The following is a 17,485-nucleotide window of genomic DNA, read 5'->3' as shown; positions in this document are numbered from 1 at the left end:
AAAGCTAAAAAACCTCCTGAAACAGCAGCTGGGAGCATTGATTGATCACCTCAAAGCCCCGTGGGCCCGATGCCGCGAGGGCAAAGCCACCTCGGCTCCTCAGGAAAGGAGACGAGGCCGCGAAGGAGACGAGGCCGCGAAGGAGACGAGGCCGCCGAGTCCTCGACAGACGAGAGAGCGGCGGCGCTGTCGTCTCCTCCGTCGTCTCCTTCGTGCTTCAGACGTAATGAGCCGACGACGACAAACGAGCAGACGATCAGAAAAGACATTAAAAGAGTCGAGCCGGCGAAGCGCCGCTCGAGTGGAGCGACTTCCTCCATTGTTTTGGGGGAATTTAGAGATTATTAGAAAGCTCAGTTTGGGGATTTAACAGAGAGGAAAAAAATGCAGTTTTGGGGATAATCACAGTGTTTTAGGACCAAATACCAACATCTCACCAAGGCCTTGACTGAGTCTCTTCAAGTGTGTGTGTGTGTGTGTGTGTGTGTGTGTGTGTGTGTGTGTGTTTGTCCTCCAGTTGATGAAGACGGATGTTTTCTCTCCCTCTAAAATCACATTCACCTCCTCCAGCACTTCCTTCTCCTTTTCTTTTCTTCTTCTTGTGTTTTTTTCTTTTCTTTTCTTCTTCTTCTTCTTTCTGCTCACTTTTAAATGATCATACGCCGGGGAAATGATCTCCGACGACGCTTGAGACCGACATCGTTGGGATGTGTGTGTTTGTGAGACATCAGGTGTTGAGGCGAACCCTCGACGAGTCAAACATCTTCTCCCTTCACAACTAAAACCTCCTCAAGAAGCAGGCGGGCAGAGCACGATGCTGCTGCAGCTCCTGAGCGTTATCGCCGGAAGATTTTGGCTATTTCCAGACGCCCGTCTCTCCGTCGTTGTCTCCGAGTAAAACGTTGACCACCTTGAGAGAGAAAAGTGGCGGCGTCAGCGGAAAGCCCTCGACGGCTGCGTGTCTGGTGTACAAAATACAAAGAACACAATATGGAAGTAGAGAAACACAACAAATCTCACCCTCCCTCCCTCCATCTCTCTCTCTCTCTCTCTCTCTCTCTCTCTCTCTCTCTCTCTCTCTCTCTCTCTCTCTCTCTCTCCTCCAAGGTCACCTGTCTCAGGTGTCCGTGAGTGAGGACGGCAACTGTACGACGGGACCGACGCCGGACTGCTCCCCGCCGTCCCCCGACACCGCCCTGAAGAACATCGAGAGAGTCATCCGCCCACAGGTACACACACACACACACACACACACACACACACACACACACACGGAGGTCTGCAGGGCGACACAAGCCCCAAACAAGAGACATTTTGTGCTCTTTTCCCATTTTAAACATAGGAACTGATTGTTTATCAATATTTTCAGTCACACTTTTTACTTTACTGAAGTCTGGTGAGCTCAACGCTGCCAAATGTGTTTGGCAGCTCGGGACTAAAACAAGCGTCTCGAGTGGTTTATTTAGGAGAAAACGTTGTATTATTTAGTGGACAACTGTGAGTGGTGTGTGTTAAAAGTGTGTGTTTTATTCTGTCCATCATTACAAGACAATAAGAGAGATGATGGACTGAAAAGGTGAAGGTGGAAGCATCAGATATTTCTGCAATATAAAGGAAAATAAATTCAGATGCAACATTATTAAATCAACCTCTTTAGTGAAGACAGGAAGTCGGTATCAGACCCGCGAGCTCGGCGCCGACGTTTTGCACCTTTTAATAATAACAATAATTAAAACGTCGCTTGTTTTCTGAGTCGACGCCGCTTCACGTCCTCCAGAACTTCTTGTTTAGTCTCACGATGAATCACAACATCTCCGCTTCGCTCGCGAGACGATTACAAATTTATTTATGAAGAATTTCCTCGACTGAATTGTTTTCCAAGACAAAATAAAGACGCTTGTTTTCACGGTGTTTAACTTTGAAGGAGGAAAACAAGAAGAATGAGACTAAATGGACACCGTGTGTGTGTGTGTGTGTGTGTGTGTGTGTGTGTGTGTGTGTGTGTGTGTCACATGTCGAGCTCTGCTTGAACTTGAAGCGCATATAATCAAAGAGCACCAGAGTTCAGATTTATAGCATCTAATTAACTCTGCAGGATTAATTTAATCTTCATTTAAGTTCTCCCATCGGCAGTTTCATCATTGTACACACACACACACACACACACACACACACACATGACTGTTGCTGCATGTATAGCAGTCGGGTGGTAATATTAACGCGGTGGGAGTGAGGGTTGTATTTCCCTGTAGTTTGCGGCGTCGGGATGATTTGATCAGTTATGTAACTTTATATTAAATCTAGAAATAGACGGGAAGCCTCGGACAACATGTCAATTTCTTTTGGGAGCAAGATATTGAAATATCCAAGAGATGCAGTTCTGCGTCCAGAACTCATGTAATTTTCATTTAATTTCTCTATTCGACACTCATTTGTGTTATTTAGGTTCAGTGTTGTTCTCTTATCGTCTGCTCGGATCACAAAGGTTAACAATTTAACAGACATTTTGAACATTTATTTGAATTTATCTAAACTTGCTTGATGAGAGACAGTATGAAGGTAGATTTGTGTCTTTTTTAGCAAATTTCTAGTTTGTAAGTAAATTATCTCCAAATCTTTGCTCTCAATTAAAAAAATTGCTCAAAAAAAAATAAAACGCTCTCAAAAAAAATACAGTCAAAAAAAAGAATTGTTCTCAAAACTAAAAATTCCTCTGAAAAAAAAATTTGCTCTGAAAAAAAAAACACTCAAAAACAATTTGCTATAAAAAAAATTTGCTCTCAAAAAAAAATTGCTGTCAAAAAAAATTCTCTCAAAAAAAAATTTGCTCAAAAAAAAGAATTGTTCTCAAAACTAAAAATTCCTCTAAAAAAAAATTCCTCTGAAAAAAAAAACAAACAAAAAAACACTCAAAAACTATAAGCTATAAAAAAAAAATTGCTGTCAAAAAAAAAATTTGCTCTGAAAAAAAAATTTGCTGTCAAAAAAAATTCTCTCAAAACCAAAATTTGCCCCCTAAAAATTTGCTCTAAAAAAAAATTTGTCTTCTTTTTGGGAGCAAATTTTAGTTTTGAGATCCGTGTATGCGGGAAAAAGTTTAATTTTGACTCTTTTAAGTTGCAAATCCTGATTTCCTTCAATCCCGCTTGAAAAGCTGCGTCTCACAAGGCGACTCATATCCCCGTTTCTCACCATCCTCTTTGAATAAAAGCAAAATAACGCTTGAAGACCTCCCTGCCCCCGTGACGAGGCTCCCAGTGCTGTAAATATAGAATATAGAATATAAAAAGCAGATCATCTCTTTAAAACCGTGTCTGAGTGGAACGACTCGGCTAATCGATGAGTGAACGAGCCGTGTGGTCGCTGCAGAGATCACAGGGCGCGCTGACGGGAACCCACGGGCTTTCATGTTTTGGGGGTTGTTTATTTATTCGTCGCCGGCGTTTCATGTCTTCAAACTGTCAGCCGGACACGTGGAGGCCTCCAGCGCGGCGCCCGCTCACGGCGCGGCGCCCGCTGACGGCGCGGCCGCCGGGACGCCAAGAAGAACCAGGAATAATTACACGGATCCAAAAGAGGCCGAGAGAGAGGAGAGCGAGAAGGATGGAGGGGGATGCACGGGGTTGTTGGTTTCATACCCACCGGCTCAGTGTGTGTGTGTGTGTGTGTGTGTGTGTGTGTGTGTGTGTGTGTGTGTGTGGTGGATTATAACAGCCATTACTTGCCAACGAGAGATTCCAACTTACAGGCAACACATGACAGACCTCGTGTTTCAGGCACAAAGGCTGAAAGCTGTTATCTCAGACAGTCACGTGGTCACAATAACACACACACACACACACACACACACACACACACACACACACACACACACGCTGCCCTGTGCACTTCTCTTATTGTGAGTGTCTGATTTCCTACTTTAGATGTAGATACGATGAACTAAATAATTCAAACGATTCTCAGCAAACTGCAACCTTCAAATTTCTATGAACACTTGAGATGAAGGTAACAACCTCCTTGAAGGTTAAATGTTTTGCATTTTGCAGTTTTGTATTATTTAACAGAGCTTCATTGTGTATTTTCTGGGACTATAAGGAACATAAAGACGACTAGTTTTACTATTTTTACTTCTAAATACAATAATATCTTAGTACTTCTTCCACCACTGCTGAGCACTTGAAGCTTAGAATCAAAGGGATGCATTACTGTGTGTGTGTGTGTGTGTGTGTGTGTGTGTGTGTGTGTGTGTGTGTGTGTGCGTGTGTGTGTCCATGCAACACACACGTTGCATGGGTGTAGATCTAAAGGTTTGGTTTCCATCGCACACATTCAGATCTACGCATGAACACGTTGCTGCATATGTGTATACACATAAATGTACACAATCTGGTATAGCAGATAGCTCACCACACACACGCACACACACACACACAGACACACACACACACACACACGTCCAGCTGTCACGTAGGAGAGTGTATAAGAGCTTTACTCCCCAAAAAATCATTAGATTCAGAATGAATATTAGTATAAAAACATGGCAAAAGCATGGAGCTGTGTTGCGTTAGCTACCCGTTATTTCGTTAGCTTGTCATGCTAACGACAGGACCCGGTCTTGTTTTAAACCAGCTTCCCCTGAACGCATCGGGAGCACAGAGCCGGGCCAGTAATCACTTTCACATTTTCAGCTCATTAATCTGTTCACACTCATCCATCACGGAGCTGCTGGCGTTGTGTTTGTGCTGAACACACACACACACACACACACACACACACACACACACACACACACACACACACGCCGGCGCCTGATGATCCCGCAACTGTCACTGTTGCTCCAGTCGGTTAATCTTCCAGGATATTTGCTCGGATCCGTGCGTAATCACATGGGACGCGTGTGTGTGTGTGTTTGCCGGCTCTTTGTTAGTGTCTATGCTGTAACTGTAGGCTGTGCAAAGACCACACACACACACACACACATACACACACACACACACACACACACAATCAATAAACAGGCAGTAATCATGTTTCCAGAGGGATGGCGAGAAAGGAGAGAAGATACTTTCTCTGTAGTTCACAGCTTCCTGGAAGTTGCTGGAACTGGGATACCTTGTGTGTGTGTGTGTGTGTGTGTGTGTGTGTGTGTGTGTGTGTGTGGTTTGATATTCCCAGCCAACAGGAAGCCGGTGGGCCCAGAGGAGACACATGGGGGGGTCACACACAGCTAATTAATTTGAGCTAACGGTGAAAAGCTCTCCGCTGGGAGTTTCAGATCCCGGCTATTTCCTGGTCTTCGCCACCTGCGTTAAAAAGGGATTTGTCTGACGATCTCAATAAATCATGAAGTTCATTCACCTCATTAGTCGCGAGCACCGAGACGATAAGCAACGTTTACTGCCCTCTGCGCCGCGTTGCGGATCGCACGCCGCTGTGGATCGCACGCCGCTGTGGATCCAGCGCTCATGACTCATAGCGGAGGAAACGCAGACTCGGTTATTCCTGAGCTCACGATGATGGACGGGAAGAGTGAACCCGGGATGGAGTGATGGCGGAAAAATGGAGGGAAGACGGGTGTAGTGAGAGAAGACCACGTTTGTGTGGAAGCAAGCTAAGGCTAGCAGCGTACACGCTAACAACACAGGTGCTAACAGCTCACGTGCTAACAGCTCACGTGCTAGCAGCGCGCGACCGTTTGTTTTAGCCTTGATCCTCTAGTTCAGTAAATTCTGCTTCCCGCCAACTTTCATTCATCAACAGGGAACACTTCCTGTTTCCCCGACCCGAGCGTATCCGATCTTTTAATCAAGATAATTTTATGATAATGAACGATCCTGTTATTCATAATTCAGCACAGTTTTCTAGGCTCTACACAGAAACTGTTGCGCGCGAGCGGATTTAAGCTGCGGAGCACATTTCACCTCGTCTACCGTGAGGTATTGCGCTTTTTAGCTAATGGAGGTGTCGTTCATTAGCGCTCCAACACGACACACACGCACACACACTAACACACTCACACACACATTTGTGGAGTGTTAAATGGCATGTTTTCCCCCAGGGATGCTGTTACAGCGGAGGAAATGTATTATGCTGTGGTTTAGACAGGCATGGAAGACCTGTCTCTGTGTGTGTGTGTGTGTGTGTGTGTGTGTGTGTGTGTGTGTGTGTGTGTGTGTGTGTGTGTGTGGTCATTAATCCCCTTCCAATCGGCCATGACACGTTCATTAGCCTGCTGCCCGTTTGCATTGTTAACGCTAAGCCTCAGCCAGAGCTTACAGCATGTGTGTATTTCCTGTCGTATATATGTCAGTGTGTGTGTGTGTGTGTGTGTGTGTGTGTGTGTGTGTGTGTGTGTGTGCATATGCAAGCTCTTAATAAGCACGGGTCCAGAGAGAGAAGACACCTTTTGGTTGTTAGACAAGAAGCACAGAGACGAGGCAGAGTTAATGACAAATAGAGGCTTAAAGGGTGAATAGAACAAGTTGAAGTTGCCTTTAAACGCATTAGCGTCAACCTGAAGAACACACACACACACACACACACACACAGACACACACACAGCCGCAACCTCCCTGTTTGAAGCACCACAGCGTCGGTCCCATCGTGCCGGGCTGATTGCCGTTTCAATCCATTTATTGTTTCCAGTGGTTCGGCCTGCGGCGAAGTGGGAACACTTTTGTGCTTTCACGCCGGCGTGTTTGACCGCCTGTTTATTTACCGTCTGTCATCAGCACTCAGTGAAACAAACAAGCTCACAAAACAAATGAGGGTTTGGGCTTTTTACATTTGTTTTCTCTTATTTCTAACATGACATAACGCTCCCTCGGCCCAGCGGCGGCGACTCTACTGGCTCGTACATCAGGCTCTGAGTCCCTGGTGTCTGGGCTGTGAGCCTCCTGATTGGTCGATGCACTCGTCCTTTAAACTCCTCTTGTGGCGCCTCTGCTTCTTTATTCCCAACGCTCCACACATAAAACACCTCTCTCATCCCCTTCTTTACATTCCTACCACTTCCTCCCACCATATTCTCCCAGCATGCCTTTCTTCTCGTGTGTTTTTGTACCTTCACTTTTCTGTTTTCGGTGTTTTCAGCCACTTTTGTGTTTTCATCTCAGTTTAGTCGAGTCAATCTGAAGACTCCGCGAGGCCTTTTTTGAGTGCACCGTGCATGGAAAAGCCTCTGCTTTCATCTCCTCTCACGACCCACCATCTACACACACACACACACACGCACGCACACACACACACACTCGTTCTCTATCAAGGTGCAGTTATGCCTTGATTGACATGTGAGACAGTGAAGGTCTCCTGAAGGCCGTCCCGTCGAGTCTCTCGACACGCCGGCAGGTTATTTTAGCGTTCAGGTCCACCGCATCGATTGACTTCACACACACACACACACTCACACACACACACACTCACACACACACAGACACACACACACCAGCAGGGCTTTGACTGCCTGAGCCGCTTGTGAAGCGAAGCAGCAGGTTGTTAAGAGCTGCAAATGCCTCATTATGTAAGATTTGTTTACCAGATGCCAGTCTGCAGTTCCTCTCCCTCTTTCACTCGCTGTGAGCAAATATGTCTCTCTCCATCTCTCTCTCCATCTCTCTCTCCCTTTTTCATGCGTGCATTACAACTTCACATCACATAAACGGCGTTGACGTGTGTGTTTGTTTTGACGTCGCGCTCGCGTCCAGCTGTCAGGGTGAATCAGTCTGTGTTCACGAGCGTCTGGCGACGTCGTGCATAAAACATTTTGAATCCGTCTTTATAGTTCAAGGGGGACGAGGAAGAAGCAATCAGGCTTAATGAGCATTTACCATCATGTGATATAATTGGCGAAATCAAATTTGAAGAACACAACACAGAATGTAGTTTAGTTGATATCAAAGTCTTCATCCCTCAAACTGTTCTCCCTCCTCTTCCTCCTTCCTCGTCTCCAGCCCAAGCAGCGCACCTCCCTGTCTTCGTCCCTGGACGTCCAGAGGCCGGTCAACCACAGCTGCGAGCCCAGCGAGGTGAGCTCGTCCCTGGGCTACGCCAGCTTCAGCACCAGCCCCCCCGCCAGCCCGCCGCTCAGCCCCAACCAGGAGGACTCGGCGGGCTCCAACGACGACTGTCAGCTGACGGGTAAGCGAGTATTAAAGCCGCGTCTCTCGCCGCTACGAAGCGCGAGCGGCACTCCGACCCCCGGCCCTCTCGGCTCCCCCGTGGAGGAGGATCAGAAACACTCGCTCGCCTCCTCGATGGTCAAAAGCTTTGATCTGGAGTCCCTCGAGCAAAGCAATTACATCAGACCTCGTGAGGGTTGGATTTACATGCTGAGTATCCAAAGATCCAGCGCATCATTGTGCCTCTCTCGGTGGCAATATTCTCTATTCAGTGGGAGTAAGAGCATCTCAGTTATGGCATCAATAATGCATAAAGCACACATTCACTCTGAAGGTCAATATGCTGAACGTCTGCAAAATGACACTTCTAACTATTACAACGTCAGGATAAGCCGACTCTCAGAAGGAAACCATGAACGTTTGCAATATTTTTGTCTTATTTATACACGATTTAGCACAGGGTTCAGTGCGCTCGGCCTCCGGCACGCCTCCGCGAGCCCTAAGAATAATTCTACACGGGGGCTTTTTGACCTTTAGATAAAGGCCCGAGGGTTTGACGGATGTACGGCCGCTCGCCATGACTTCATTAATTATAGACTGGCTTGTGTGAGGCCATGAAGAGCATTTCAAAGGCCCAAAAGGTGGCGCTAGAAGCGATGCAGCGGCCAATTAAACGACTCAAAACAGCGAAAATATACTATTTTTAGTGTTAAAAACAACATGCAGCTATTTTTTTTAAGGAATATGGGACTTCTCAAAGATTATTTGAGGTAAAAAGTTTCTTTTCCACTATATTGGTCTGCGTGTTTTACTGGAAATCAGGATGCAAATGAGCACTTTTCATGCAGAGGGGAAAACCCCGTCGGATATGTTTAAAACCCGGGCTCAGCAGAAGCTCCAGTCGTCCTGCTGGCCGGGCCTTCACCTGTCAGGTGAAACGTCTGATGACTTCTGTTCCTCCTCCAAAAGGAACATTACATGGAATATTGAGGTGTTTTTTTTATCATAATGAGGACGACGGCCTCTTGAATCTGCAGAAACACACACTGCAGCTGGCCGAGAGTTCAATATAGAGAAGTGTCCTGATACACAAATACGTCCTCAAGCACATACTAAGAAGTATTTCACTCACACAACAGAATATAATCATTGACTATTTATTTATAGTATATATAAAGTGATATGAATCATAAAAAGATGGATAAAAAGATTTATATCTCACCTGGGGTTCGGCCCAAATGTCCCTCACACCTGCTGCTACCGGGCAAAAGCAGGGAAGTCGACCAGGCTGTGTGTGCGTGTGTGTGTGTGTGTGTGTGTTTGTGTGTGTGTGCGTGTGTATGCGCGTGTGTGTGTGTGTGTGTGTGTGTCTGTTTCATCCAGGAGCAGTTCAGAGCCACAGCAAGACTTTGATCCGTGTAGTGCCCCGAACGAAAAACACATTCATTATGAATCCACAAGTACACACACACACACACACACACACACACACACACACACACATTCTCCGCCGCTCGCTGATGTCAGCCTGACGTCTTCTGAGGACAGAGATCATTGATCTCACTGCTTAAATCACTCGTTTGGTGTTTTTTTTATCTCCATTTTCTTTTCATCAAAGCGTCTCGTGACTTCAGCTCTCGACCTCTGAGGAGTGAAACCTCACGGAGGTCGTCTCCTGTCCGAGATTTAAAGTCAGGAAGTCAAAAGCTCAGAACTAATTGCCTCCCGGGTTTCTCCAAATATGCAAATGTGTCTGTGATTTGAGGAAAATGTGTTTTTGTGATGAATCAACGTTGTGATGTCAAGAGGCTCATCAGGTGATGTGTTTGTTTCTTTTCACATCAGTGACGCAATATTATTACTTTACACGCAGCAAATGTTCATTTCCAGTACAGTCCAGTATATATATATATATATATATATATATATATATATATATATATATATATATATATATATATAATCTTTTTAATGATGAAGCACTTAGAGTAATGTTGATCTGTTTGTTTCTGTCCTCGGCTGAAGCATCTTTATTTTTTCATTAAATCTTTTCCTCTTTTTCCCCTCCTCCTCCTCTTCCTCCTCTTCCTCCTCCTTCTTCTTCTCCTGCTCGCTTTACTTATTAGCTTTATAAGGCCCATTGTGGGGTTGCCATGGTAACAAGTGGCTTACAGAGAGAGAGAGAGAGAGAGAGAGGGAGAGAGAGAGGGAGAGAGAGAGAGAGAGAGAGAGAGAGAGAGAGAGAGAGTCTGACGTTGCAGAGGGGGTGATGATGAACGAAAATCTGAAAAATGAAGAGAATGAAATGTGAGATTTCAGGGGGTTGGAGAGAGAATCGAGGACAAGAAAGTGAAGGGAACACTTTTTTTTCTTTTTAACCATAAAAGGTCTTTCCTTCCTTCCTTCCTTCCTTCCTTCCTTCCTCCCTTCTTCTTTCCTTCCTCTCATTTTCTCACCCCCAAAATCAATGCTTTTAAAACGTCTTCTGGACACCGACCACCAACATTTATACCACATCTCTCCGGCCTGCAGCATTAACAGCAGCAGCATTAGCAGCATTAACAGCAGCAGCATTAACAGCAGCAGCAGCACCCAGGTGTCCGCCACCTGCGTGGGCAGTTAGATAAAGGAAAAAAAGAAGGAGGCCTATTTATAACCGGATCATCACTGCTGCTGCTGCTAATGCTGTTAATGCTGCTGCTGCTGCTGTTAATACTGTTAATGCTGCTGCTGTTAATGCTACTGCTGTTAATGCTGCTGCTGCAGGTTTACGTAACGTTGGACATTGCCGGAGAGAAGATATTCCCTCGGTGCAGATTGCCAAGTGCAACGTGAAAAGCGGTGCAGCTGCAGACGTTTCTTCTTCTTCTTCTTCTTCTTCTTCTTCTTCTTCTTCTTCTTCTTCTTCTTCTTCTTCTTCTTCTTCTTCTTCTTCTTCTTCTCTGCGAGTTATGCGGCGCCCTCTGCGACAAGCCAGTCCTGGACTAACCTGCAGCTGTGTGTGTGTCTGTGTGTGTGTGTCTGTGTGTGTGTGTTTACTTGAAAGTGTTAAGTTCATTAAAACCGCCGGCGCTTCATTCAAACCTTTTTGTTCTCGAGTCATCACACACTCCGCTTGTAACTTTGACGCGATTCTGCACAAAAAGCACAGAGGCCGCGACACACACACACACACACACACACACACACACACACACACACACACACACACACAAAGACATTTCTATTGTACGTCTGTGCCAGTGCCGCATTAAAGCTTCATGAGTTAAGCCTGCTGTTAGTGGCCAGTGTTATTGTCCATTATTATTATTTTGCTTGCCTGTATTTAATTATAATTATGGCTCAACAGAAGTGTGCATGCAGCATCCACCCCTAAAATGTAGCAAGAAGCTGAACAGCAGCAGCAGCAGCGTCTCTGGATTTGCTCTCCTCTTGCATACGTGACAGGAATAAGCCCTCCATGTATTTATTCATGGCGGTTGTTTCCTCTACTTGCACAGCTGTAAAATCTTTTCATTCGTTCTTTAGCTCGTCCTTTGGTGGCGTTGACTCCTTTCGTCAGGTGTTTCTGTTATTCTGTCCACCTCGTGGAAGTCACTAGCTCGGATCACCTGTTTTTTTTGTCACCTGTGGCAGCTTGTGCGCACGCGGCAGGTTGAGGCCGATGGGAAAGCTTTGTGTTTGATTTGTCTGATTGTTAAGCTAACAGCCCCAGCTGCACCTTCTACTACAGGAGTTAATGCTAACACGCCAAACCACGGGATGAATATTGTAACGGCAGCGGCGTCTTCGTGAAGGAAATGCTGCACACACACACACACACAGCCTCACACACACAGCCACACACACACAGCCACACACACACACACAGAGACGCACACACACAGACGCACACAGCCGCCAGCCTGGCTGCAGGTGATGCTGAGTCATGAGCAGAAGCTCTGAACACAGAAGAGACTAACAAAGTTAAAAAATAACACTCACAGACACACACACACATGCAGGGACTCACACACACACATGCAGGGACTCACACACAGACACACATGCAGGGACTCACACACACACACACATGCAGGGACTCACACACAGACACACATGCAGGGACTCACACACAGACACACATGTAGGGACTCACACACACACACATGCAGGGACTCAGACACACACATGCAAGGAATTACACACACACACATATGCACATGCAAGGACTCACATGCACACATGCTGGGACTCACACACATGCAGGGACACACACATGCAGGGAATTACACACACAGACATATATGCACATGCAAGGACTTTCACACATACACATATGCAGGAACTTACACACACACATGTAGGGACTCAGACACACACACACACACGTGACATTTAGCTTCAGGGCTGAATGGTACGACTGCTGCAGACATCCATGCATCCCAGACACACACTCACACACACACACACACACCAGTTAATCAATGGTGACCTCATCTCACATGTAACGCTCACTGTCCCTCTATGTCTCACACACACACACACACACACACACACACACACACACACACACACACACAGAGAGGATCGAGTGAAAGTGTCACGAGGGTCCGGCCTCCTGCGTCTTTTGGGCCGTTTGCTGCTCTTTTCTTCTGGTCGTGACCTTTTTGTTCCGCGTCTCTTCTTCGCGTCTCGCGTGTAATTCATTGAAGTTTCGCTTCGATCCGGACGTGCAGCGATCGCCCGTCACGGCGAGGCCGCGTCCGCGCCGGTTTGCGAGCTTCGGCCGGCTTTAACCCGGCGGCCGAGGCCTCGGGGAGCCGACGGTGATTCATCCCGCCGCTTGGGAAACAGAGTTCAGTCTTAAATCTCCGGGATGACTGACAGCTCAGATATTACTCTGTAGTTTTTAATAACAGTCTCAGAGGCGGAGGAACACGGCGCTATCAGATGTTTGGATCATCTCCCGGCCCCTCATGCGACCACACACACATACAGGGAAACATCCCAGTGTGTGAGAGATGGTGTGTGTAGTATTTATAGAGAGTGTGTGTGAGTTCATGTGAGTCATTTATCACAGGAAATAAGGGAAACGATGGAGGCGAGGCGAGTTTATCTGTAAAGAACAAGGCCGTTCTAAAGTGCTTCAAAAGACAGAAAGTCATTCAGAAAATATGCACAAAGAACATTTGGCAATTTAAAAAAAGGACACACGTGTGGAACATAATAAAAAAGAAGCTGCAGCGCAGCGTGAGATATGAATAGACCCGAGTTTGACTTAATAAACCGCAGCGGCAAACAGAATTAGGCTTTTTATTTAAAAGCACTGAGAGTTGTGAGCCGATCTCAAGATTTTCTGCATTAAAAATGTAACGTATTTCTGGAGCGGCGGCAGGAGAACGAATTATCGGAAACGCAGGAAAACCCACCGTGAAGATCTGAGAGCCGAGAGGGATTAAATGCACCCGTCTGGTCTCGGGGAGACCCGTGAAGGCGGCGGCGCGGTTGGTTGAGCCGACTGAAGATAAACACACGGATAAGTTTTCTCCGACCCGCTGAGACGCCAGTTATCCGGCGGCGGCGGCGGCGGCGAGAAGCGATTAGGAAAACTTCCGGTGACCCTCGCTGGCGTTCTTCGTTATCAGCGAGGCTGGTGAGACGGTTTGGGGGCTGGAGGTGGATCACGTGGCTTTTGTGTTTCATTCCCACAAAAAAAAAGGGGGCGGGGCAGGAGAGACAACGGAGTGAAGGCCGGAGGAATTAGGAGATTGGGGCTGCGATTGTGTAGTCCAGATTTGTGAGTCGGGCTGACCTAAAAATGCTCCATCAGTGCTTTAAATCCGTCCCTCAGGATGAAGATGAAGTCAGTGGATCCTGCGTGCGCCACCTGTCAGTCTGCAAATCAATAATAAATGAGCTTTTATTAGATACAAGTTGTCAAAAACGTTGAAGCCCGACTGGATTGGACGGCTTATCCAGCGAGCCGATGTGTCTTTCCCCTCCCGTTTTGACAGATAACCTCCAGCTCTGTATCGCCACTCTTTAATTTGCCGTCCACTCTGTCACTCTCTCATTCCTCCAGACACTTTCCCGAGCTCTCCATCGCTTCTCTCTCTCTCTCTTTCTGTCCGTCGTTCACTGCCTCATCCTCCCATCACTCCTTTGCCCTCCTTCCTCCGTCCACCCTGTAAAGCCGGCGGTGAAACCACTGCAGCAATGATTTATTAACAGGCAATTAAACACATCTTGCATCTGCAGTGTGTGAGAAAAGAAGGGAGGCCAACATGGACTGAACCCTCTCCTATCTTATATTTTTATCTCACCAGCTGAGAGTTTGTATTGTTCTTCGCTCTCCACTCGCTTCATCTTGTTCTGGATTTAGATTCGATGTGAAGGCCTTCATTTAGAAGTGAGACGCCACTCTGAAATAAAAGCCGGCCTCTGTTAAGTGATTGCTAGCAGGGGAAATGGAGGTCATTATTTTTGGAGAAGCTTTTACTTTACAATCCAAGATGAGTTGGTTAAAGCCCAGAGCTGTGACCAATGCCATAAAACTCGTTTTTAAGCAGTTTTTTCAGTATGAAGTGACTCAAAATTCTTAGTATTTGCCTCAGAAAACGCTGAGACAGGCGTCTTGCAATGTAGAGAGCAAACCGAGGAGCCGCTCACAGCTGAATGAAAACACCTTTTTCTTTGGGGGGTTGAATTAGAAGTTGTATCCCGAAGTCCTAGTTTGTAATTAACAAAGTTAACTGTGCATGTCCCAGCCTAACTCTCATGGCCTACTGTCCCTGAATGTAACACTGCCCTCTTTAGTGTTATTATGTATTATTTGAGGTTCATTCCCATTGATTTGTTCCTCAAAACTGCAAACAGTTCATGAATAGCAATACATTGAAGTCTGCCATAGTCTCTCAAGGTGTTCCTCAGGGTTCAATACTCGGTCCCCTTCTCTTTATCCTCTTGGTCACATCAGACCATCACAGTCTCCATTTCCACTGCTACGCTGATGACACCCATCAGCTCTACTTCTCCACTAAACCCCCACCCCTCACTCCACCACCACCAACAGCCTCGCGGGTATTAACACCTGGATGCGAGCACACGTCTGTATCCTCGGTGTCACCTTTGATCCGACCCGTCTCCTTTGAACGCCGCCACGTCCAGCACATCACAAAGAAAAACACTTTCTTTCATCTTAAAAACATCGCCCCCTCCCTGCCTCTCCCCTCTCGTCCTCCTCTTCATCACCTCTCCACTGGACCGCTGCAGCAGCATCCACCAAAATCACCGAAAAACTACAATACATCCAGAGTCCCTATGTCATCTATCAGCTCGTTTATACAATATCATTATTATTTTAGACAATAGAACACAATAGTGTGGATGTGCGGAAGAAAGCACAAGTGTATTTTCACAAAATGCTAATATGCTAATAATAATGCTAATAATATGTCATGGCGAAGGTTAAGTTTTGGTGAAGTTTGCAGGCACACAAACAAAAAAAAACTTGCTCCAGTCATAACTACAACGACCACTAGAGGGCGGTATCACTTGAATCGTCTGATTTCAATTTTCCTCGTATGTTTTCTCCACATAATAAACATCATATGACATAAAGTTGAATTACCACAGGAAACATACTTTCACGTATTTTTGTCACACGTCTGTGTGTTTAACACACACACACCCTGCTGATCCACTCGCTTGACAAACCTACTTAGCATCTCATGCAGAATTGGGACGCGGCCACATCGGATGCATCTTAAGCCTCTGGACGCCCCACAAGAGATGCATTCAAGGGTTTTCTTCCTCCATAAATAGAAGTAGCGTTTACATGCAGCTCAATTTCACGTCTCCATCCCTCCCACTCACTTTCTTCTTCCCTCCCTTTGCTCCACGAGCCGGCTGGTGGGTGGATGCACACAGCTGAAGGTGTTTGTTTTATCAACTTAAGGAAGTGATGATGTCAGTCAATCAATAACAGGAGTTGGTAAATCATTTATTCCTGATTTATGATCCTTCGCGATGGCTGAAGGGCTAATCGTCCGCGTGATATCGAGACACGCTGCGTCTTGAGATGTCTGAGGCGGGCGCGTCCGTTACTGCGGTTGTTTGAGTTGAGATGAGCGTCTGAATACCAATCAGGTCCTGGGCTGAGCTGCTGCGTGCCACAGCCTGCCCCGTGTGTGTTTGTGTGTGTGTTTGTGTGCACTAGTTTGGCAATAGCAGTGCAGGTATGCAGACTGATGCCATCGGACTCCGATGCGTTTGCTGCATTTCAGCAGAAGCAGAGTGAGGCTGAGGAGTCCAGCAGACACAGTGTGAATGTTCCTTAGTCTGAGCTGCACTTGCTTTGAAGGCCAAGGTAAGAGACACACACACACACACTCACACAGACACACACACTCAGGGGACAGGCAGAGCACACAGTGGCTCAGGATCAGATAAGTGTTGTATGTTGGTGAAGTTAAATCAACACAGAGGAAGACGACGGATTGTTTGCAGGTGAAATTATGATTCTGCCGTGTTTCCCTTCAGTCTTATTTCTCGATCTCTCTCTCTCTCTCTATATATATATATATATATATATATATATATATATATATATATATATATATATGAACATTTTCATGGACCTTTCCTCCAATCAGTTCTTTTGCACTTCCAGATACTTCAGCTCTGCTTCTGTTATTTTTCTGTCTAGACAAACAAACACACACACACACACACACACACACACACACACACACACACACACACACACACACACACACACACACACACACACACACACAAACACCTGCTGATTTGATTGCTGTGTTTATCAGACGTGAACTTCTTCCTCCGCCTCCCGTCGTTCTCCTGAAGGCCGAAAACACTCAGACACCCCGGAAGAAAAAAAGAAGCGGAAAAGTAAAAAAAAAAAAAATAAATAAAAAAAGAGAAGAAGAAGTGGGAGGGATGCCGGCACTGGGGGCTCTCTGTTGCCATAGCAACCAACAGGCTCACCTGTTGCCAACGGTTCTCATCTTTAAAGAGAGAGAGAGAGAGAGAGAGAGAGAGAGAGAGAGAGAGAGAGAGAGAGTCACAGACTGAAAGGGATGAAAAATAGGTTTTTCCTTTATTCCGATGCCTTCATGTCGCGGTCAAAACGTGGGGATTTTGTGCGTCGAACCCCACCGAGCGGCGCTCACCTCTCCCTGTCATTAACGAACGATATGTCAGGGGTTCTCACCTCCTCTCCCCTCGGCGTCGGCGTCCGTCCTTTCTCCCCGTCGGCCGACTCTTCGTCGCCGCTGAAGAGCTCTCTGCTCTCGGCTCGCGGAGGAAATAACCGTCACATTGCAAAAAGAAACACAATTGCTCTCCAATGGAGGACCGTT

General features: G+C 46.3%; 1 protein-coding gene across 5 annotated transcripts in view; it reads left to right on the top strand.

Moving 5' to 3' along the window:
• Window positions 1-17,485, top strand: part of anks1b (ankyrin repeat and sterile alpha motif domain containing 1B) — a 145,832-nt gene that overhangs the window by 81,860 nt on the left and 46,487 nt on the right. For all 5 annotated transcript variants that reach the window (XM_068586467.1, XM_068586464.1, XM_068586463.1 and 2 more), the window contains exons 12-13: window positions 1,108-1,229; window positions 7,950-8,136. In XM_068586467.1, the coding sequence (XP_068442568.1) occupies window positions 1,108-1,229; window positions 7,950-8,136 (309 nt within the window). The remainder of the gene's footprint in view (window positions 1-1,107; window positions 1,230-7,949; window positions 8,137-17,485) is intronic.

Source organism: Clinocottus analis, unplaced genomic scaffold (genome assembly GCF_023055335.1).
Source record: "Clinocottus analis isolate CAN_PGR_092001 unplaced genomic scaffold, fCliAna1.0.p SCAF_20, whole genome shotgun sequence".
Lineage (NCBI taxonomy): Eukaryota > Metazoa > Chordata > Actinopteri > Perciformes > Cottidae > Clinocottus > Clinocottus analis.
Note: the sequence above shows the minus strand (reverse complement) of the source record. Positions and strands in the feature narration are given on the sequence as shown.